Genomic DNA, 6,707 nt, shown 5'->3' with positions numbered 1-6,707 from the left:
GTGGTTGGGGGCAGTAGGCACACGGCAATTCCAATTAGCTGTCTAATTTTAACTTGGCTTCTGGCCAGAGGACTTCATCTCACAGCACATTTCAAACACCAGAGCGAACGGTCAAGTGGGTTACCTTGGACTTATCTTGGCCTGCCCCGGAGGTTATGGTCAATTACGTTTGAGGGACATTTTCAAGCAAGACAGAATCAGGAATTGGAATGGAGGCTGTGAAGCAATCATGCGTTTTTATCCCAACTGGGAAATGCTTATCAAAATAGTTCCTAGTTATCAAGTAAGCACAAAGTGCCTGGAAATGACGTTCCCAGTGAGGGGAAATGGCCCAGCTGTGCTTTTTTTGGCTTTCTCTCATCTGCTCAACAGGAAAAATATTAATCAATGGGAAAAATGCTCCCTTTCTATTAATTTAACACATGAGTTTTAGGTAGTGTGGGAAATAGTAACACCTAATGCTTTTCATTCTCGATTTTATTACATGAATTGCAAAAAAAAACTTTTTAGAAAATGGTTTTCATTTAAACCATCGATTCACCACCTATAAAGATGTTTTATCTTCTTGATGAAAAGAAGATAAACCTGAGATAGAGAAAGTTCCAGGATTCCCTCAGTCTTGCAGTCATTGTGTGGAATAGTCCAGGGAAGAGGTCTGGTGACCCTTTGTAAGTTGCCACTGGGCAACACCTTTTTTTCCCCATCAACAGGGAAGCAATTCACAATTCAGTGTTTCCTCATAAAACGAATTAGCAACGCTTCTCCAATGAGATAAAGAATATCTAAACCAGAGTCCCATAACGGAGCTTTCCATATTTTGATATATCTCTTTTTGATGCCTACTTTTTGAACTTTTATGGAAGGATAACACAACAAAATGAAGGATCCAGCCTGATGCCTATTCATTAAGGAAGACCACCCATGTAACCATCTCTCTCCATGCCTCTTTTGTTCAAGGTGATGAGGCTTCGCAAACTGGCTCAGCAGATTGCAAACTGCAAACAGTGCATTGAGCGATCGGCATCACTCATCTCCCAAGCGGAACACTCTCTGAAGGAGAATGATCATGCGCGTTTCCTACAGACTGCTAAGAATATCACCGAGAGGTGAGTGCAGGGGCCCCTGGGAACTTCTCGGCTGCTAGGCTCTGGTATCTGCGGTGTGATTGGTTGGTCTTGCCCTCGCCTTGCTTTTATTTTCATTTTCAAGGCTCAGTACCAGAGAGAATAGAGGCTTTGAGCTGTTTTGTTCCAGCTAAAGATGCTTCCTTTTGACATGTGAAAGCCCTTTCAGTAACAGCCTGGAGTCTGGAGTTCAAGGCCTTTGAAACAAGAGTCCACCAGTTAGAAAGAATAAAATCAACCTGCTTTTGGACGAGGGGGAGCTTCTGGTGGCACAAAACCAGCATTTATTGTGACTCTCAGATGTGATGTTATTGTACACTTGATAACAAAGAGTCAAAATGAAGGCAAAAACATTAAAGGGAATCTTTTCTTCCATCACAGGGCTCATCTATTTCTTTTAAAAGCACACATGTGTTGTTCTCTGTTAGGCCCATTTTCGTTTGGTTGAGGAGCTTGGCCTCACCTGAAAAGGTCAAGGCGAACTCCTGCAGGAGAGCAAGGACCAAACTGTCAACCTCATACGGCCTTCTTTTAAAATACTCTTTATTCTCAGGTCGGGAGCTTTAACGTGATGTTATCTGAATGGTTGGCTCAGCAGTAAACCTGGCAAGGATAAGTATTTCTTCAGCACACATGCTTGACTGGTATAAAAATTGCTCATCTTCACTGACACAAACACCTATAGCAATTCTAGTGGATCCAAAGAAAAGCACTAGCTGGGCACGGTGGCTCACACCTGTAATCCCAGCACTTTGGGAGGCCAAGGCGGGTGGATCACCTGAGGTCAGGAGTTCGAGACCAGCCTGACTAACATGGTGAAACCCGGTCCCTACTAAAAAAAAAAATACAAAAATTAGCTAGGCGTGGTGGCAGGCACCTGTAATCCCAGCCACTCGGGAGGCTGAGGCAGGAGAATGGCGTGAACCTGGGAGGTGGAGGTTGCAGTGAGCCGAGATCGTGCCACTGCACTTCAGCCTGGGCGACAGAGCGAGACTCTCTCTCCAAAAAAAATAAATAAATGAAAAAACAAAGAGAAGCACTAGGCTGGGCCAGGTACAGCCAATGCCACATAAATGACATCTCTCACTGATGGTAATGGCCTTGACTTCATTCATTCTAATTTTCAGAGTCAACTGCCCTTTATCCAAAGCAATAATAGAATCCTATCTCTAGAAGACCCCAGAGAGCTCATCCATGCTGATCTTCATCCTAGAGCAGAGATCAGCAGACTGTTTCTATAAAGGATCATCAAGTAAATATTTTTTCCACTTTGCAGGTTGTGAGGTCTTGGTCACAGCTACTCAACTCTGCCATTGTAGCCAGCTCTAAAGCAGCCATAGATAATATAGAAACAAATGGGTGTGGCTGTGTGCCAATAAAACCATTACAAAAACAGGCAGTAGACCATACTTTGCCAACCCCTGGCCTAGGGAAAAAAAATACTCGCCATCTTATGACTCAAATGCGTTCAAAGAAAGAGAAAGGAAACTAACATTTATTGAGTGCTTGCTTGTTTCGGAAACTTGTGTTAATTCTCAAAATATCGCATAGAGGAGGTAGTCATTGACATCTCCATTTTCACTCTTCTTAAAGAGTAATGTATGGTGTTTTTACAACTCTGGTCTACTATCCAACCAGCTTGACTGTATTATTTCTTATATTTGAGGAAAATTCCTTTTGTAGCTCATTAGATACTTATCTCTTCTAAAAGGCATGGATAACAGCTGGCTATCATCCCTGTTATGTACTTAAGATGCTCTCCTCCTTACTCTGAGAGGCCCATTTCTTTCCTCCTGACTCCTTGGTTCCAAATGTTTATTTTCCCTGGGCCATATCCAGTGGCCCAGTTTAAAGTTAAAAACTGCAAATAGCACTAATACTCCAGTGTACCCAGGACACTAGTAGATAGCGTTTACACTTAGGTCACGGTTTCCAACCGGAATCCAAGAGTACTTTTCTCCATCTATGAACTTTGAGATGTCCAGATGAAATGGCTATTATGAACTGCATTCCTCATCAATCCCTGAAGATTCAACCAAGTGTCACATGAGTAAATTCTTACCTAGTGACCAGAGATGATGTGACCCCATAACAGTTATTGCTGAAAGAAGATATGCATCTGAAGTATAGCACAGGTGTGGGAATGCCCACATACAATCTCCCTCAGTTCCAGTGGGACGTATCTGCTCCCATTCAGCTCTCTCTATAACAAGCCCAACTCATCAAGAGCAGGAACATGACTTTGATTTCTCTTTCTACAAAGAATGTGCTTCTGTCAGGTTTGAATTCACAGAGTCTGTAAAAATTTGCCAAGAGCCTTGTCTCAGTTTCTGCAATCCCCTCTCCTTCCATCACTATTTGTCAATCCCCTTGGCTAATTCCTGAGCCTTTCTATCCTTCCAGCAGCTAGGATATAGAAAAAGGATACTGGGCTTAGACTAGAAGTTGGCAGACCTGGATTCCAATCCTAGCACTGCCACTTTTTAACTATGGGTCTTTGAGCTATTTTCTACTTAGAAAATTGGGTTCAGGAACAGTTTGGAGGTTCCTCAAAAATCCAAAAATTAAGCTGTCATATAATCCAGCAGTCCTACTGCTAGGTACATACCCAAAAGAAACGAAATCAGTATATAGAAGAGATATCTTCACTCCTGATATTGCAGCACTTTTACAATAGCTAAGATTTGGAAGCAACCTAAGTGTCCATCAACAGATGAATGAATAAAGAAAATGTGGTACATATACACAATGGAGTACTAGTCAACCATAAAAAAGGATGAGATCTAGTTATTTGCAACAACATGGATGGAACTGCAGATCATTAAGTGAACTAAGCCAGGCACAGAAAGACAAACATTGCATGCTGTCACTTATTTGTGGAATCTAAAAATCAAAACAATTGAACTCATGGACATAGAGAGTAGAAGGATGGTTACCAGAGGCTGGGAAATGTAGTAGGGGGTTGTGGGAGTGGGGGGTGGGTAGGGATGGTTAATGGGAAAAAAGAAAGAATGAATAAGACCTACTGTTTGGTAGCACAATAGGGTGACTATAGTCAATAACTTAATCGTATGTTTAAAAAAAAAAAAAACTTAAAAATGTAACTGGATTGTTTGTAACCCAAAGGATAAATGCTTGAGGGGATTGATACCTTATTCTCTGTGATGTGCTTATTTCACATTGCATGCCTGTATCAAAATATCTCATGTACTCCATAAATATAGACACCTACTATGTACCCACAAAAGAATTGTTTTTACTAATAAAAAATTACTTAAAAAAATTGGTTTCAGAATAGCTGTCACTGTCGTGATAACATTGCTTTAAGTTCCTAAGAACAGATCATTAGCATTATAGCTACTCCATGAGTGTTAGTTGGATTTCTGTTTTCACGTTTCAACATGTCAGTCTAGCCCGCCTTGTGTGTCTTTTTTCCAATGCTACTCTCTGTCTACCTGCTCCTATTCATCAACCTGTCACTTAACATTCTTCTCTAGGACATGACTTCTTTTTTCTGTCTCCTATTGTGCCTGCCTTGGGCTTTGGCTCCTGTATACTTCCAAACAATCTTTATTCTTCAATTCAGGTGTGGAGCCCAGAACAAACTTTTAATCCTGCAGGCATTCTTGCAGTGAGACAGATGAGATTTTCTGCATTGTTAAGTGACTTAAAGTGGATATGTCCTCCTACAAGCTGAATCAAAACTGTAAATTTTTTTTTTTCATTTCAGAAACATCAAACAACTCCAAAAGGGGAGAGAGCCTCAAGCTTTACATTGTAGGAGATGCTTTTGCTTTGGAACCGATTGTTTGGCTCTGTGCTAATTGCTTAGTAATTATAGATAGCATTAACATTGGCTAATTTTGCTCATATACTCCAAGTAGGCAGGTACCCTAGCCACCTTGTTTTTACCATTATAGCCCCAGCACATTGCAAGCTGCCTGACATGAATGAATGAGTGAATGAATGAATGGATCCATAAATCTGTAAAATGGGACCAATTATTCCTACCTAAGATGGTTATTGTGGGGATAAAATGCAATAATGTAGTAAAAACATTAGCCTAGTTTCTGTCACAAGATGAACATGCAACAAATACTAGTTCTCTTCCTTCCCACTCACTAGAGGAATGCAAATGTATAATGTACTATATTCTCAAGCTACACTAGTAGATAGGTCTTTGGTGTGATTGTATATGCACCTTTATAGCATTATGTTAAATAAGCAAAGCTATTCACTAAGTCCAGGCATAAGAAAGTTGGTCTGCTTATGAAGAATCTAGAATTAAAATCACTTGTAGCAGTAACTTATCTGTATCAAGAAGGTGATAAAAAGGAAATTCCCTCTGAATAGTACCTATTGTTCAAAGCACCTAGGAGGTTCTCAGACTCCTCAAGGTGATCCTTCTGTTCCTCACTACAATAGGCAGTTCAAGGATCTTTTCCAGAATACAAAGCCAAGAACTCCAGTTGTCAATTCTGAAAAGATGTTGCTTGGTTCTAAGAATTAGAGCATATCTGATAAGTGGTTTTGGAAGTGTGTCTGCAGGGTGTTCATGGGTATTAAGATAACTGCACGTTTTCAAGACCAAATGTGCTTGGCAATTCCTGGACTGACCAAAGTAAACCTATCTTGTTACTGTGAGGCCTCACTGGGTTTTACTTTGGTGATGCACATTGTTTGGCAGAAGCCTTGTGAGCAGCATAGCTCTAGACACGTCCACCTTCTGGAAAACTGGCCCCATGTGTCCCAGACATGGCCGTAAACCAAGAAGTTGAGAAAGTGGCATAGCACTAACAGCCCTAGTGGATTTTGGCAACTTATCCAAAAGGCCAGAAGATGGGCAATAAGGATTTGGGAAATAAAAACATGGCCTAAAATGTTGAATTTGGCAGATTTCCCCTTGCCTGTCACTCCAATTAGGAATTTGAAGTTGTAGCCAAAGATAAGTATCTTTCCTTCCATCAAGAAACAAATGTGTAGGTGTTAAAAGCTGCAGTAATCTCCACTGATTCTTGCTGTCAGCCTTTGCCTCCCAGGCTAGGAACTTTGATCCTTTTGGTTCCCATGTAACAAAGTTCCTACCATCAAGATGGTAGACATTATTAACAGTGTCACTCGATTTAAAATGTTTTGTTTAATTGTTTATAGACCATGGAACCAGGAGAAGCTTGGGAACAAAATCTATTTTGGATGAGCCTGAATAAAGAGGTTTCTGCCAGTGGGCAGGGAAACTGCTAAAGCCAGGGAAATGCAATTGCAAGTTTGGTGCTTGTTTCCCAGTAGCTCAGAACAGTTCTCCCTGCCAGACATTATGACAGAGAATTAATTGGTGTTTCACTTTGCAATATCTTTTAAGAGTTCAAATGGCACCTTAGCATTTCTCTTAACTTTTCTGCATCGATGCATATATTCTGGGCCCTTTGGTGTGTAGCATAGTTTAAGGGCTTCATAAATATTTGTTGAGAATAATCCTAGGACCTCTATGAAGTTTAAGGACTTTTTGTGTTCATGGGTCATAAGGAAAGCATTTTTAAAGTATAACTTGACCATCAATCAAAAATGCCTAGCAACCATCTCCAT

The 6,707-nt window shown here is 40.7% G+C and overlaps 1 protein-coding gene across 7 annotated transcripts in view; it reads left to right on the top strand.

The window, feature by feature from the left end:
• The window catches only part of MID1 (midline 1), a 253,521-nt gene that overhangs the window by 209,254 nt on the left and 37,560 nt on the right, over window positions 1-6,707 (top strand). For all 7 annotated transcript variants that reach the window (XM_032756556.2, XM_058441485.1, XM_032756558.2 and 4 more), the window contains exon 5: window positions 958-1,106. In XM_032756556.2, the coding sequence (XP_032612447.1) occupies window positions 958-1,106 (149 nt within the window). The remainder of the gene's footprint in view (window positions 1-957; window positions 1,107-6,707) is intronic.

This window comes from Hylobates moloch, unplaced genomic scaffold (assembly GCF_009828535.3).
Source record: "Hylobates moloch isolate HMO894 unplaced genomic scaffold, HMol_V3 SCAFFOLD_7, whole genome shotgun sequence".
In the NCBI taxonomy this organism is placed as follows: domain Eukaryota; kingdom Metazoa; phylum Chordata; class Mammalia; order Primates; family Hylobatidae; genus Hylobates; species Hylobates moloch.
Note: the sequence above shows the minus strand (reverse complement) of the source record. Positions and strands in the feature narration are given on the sequence as shown.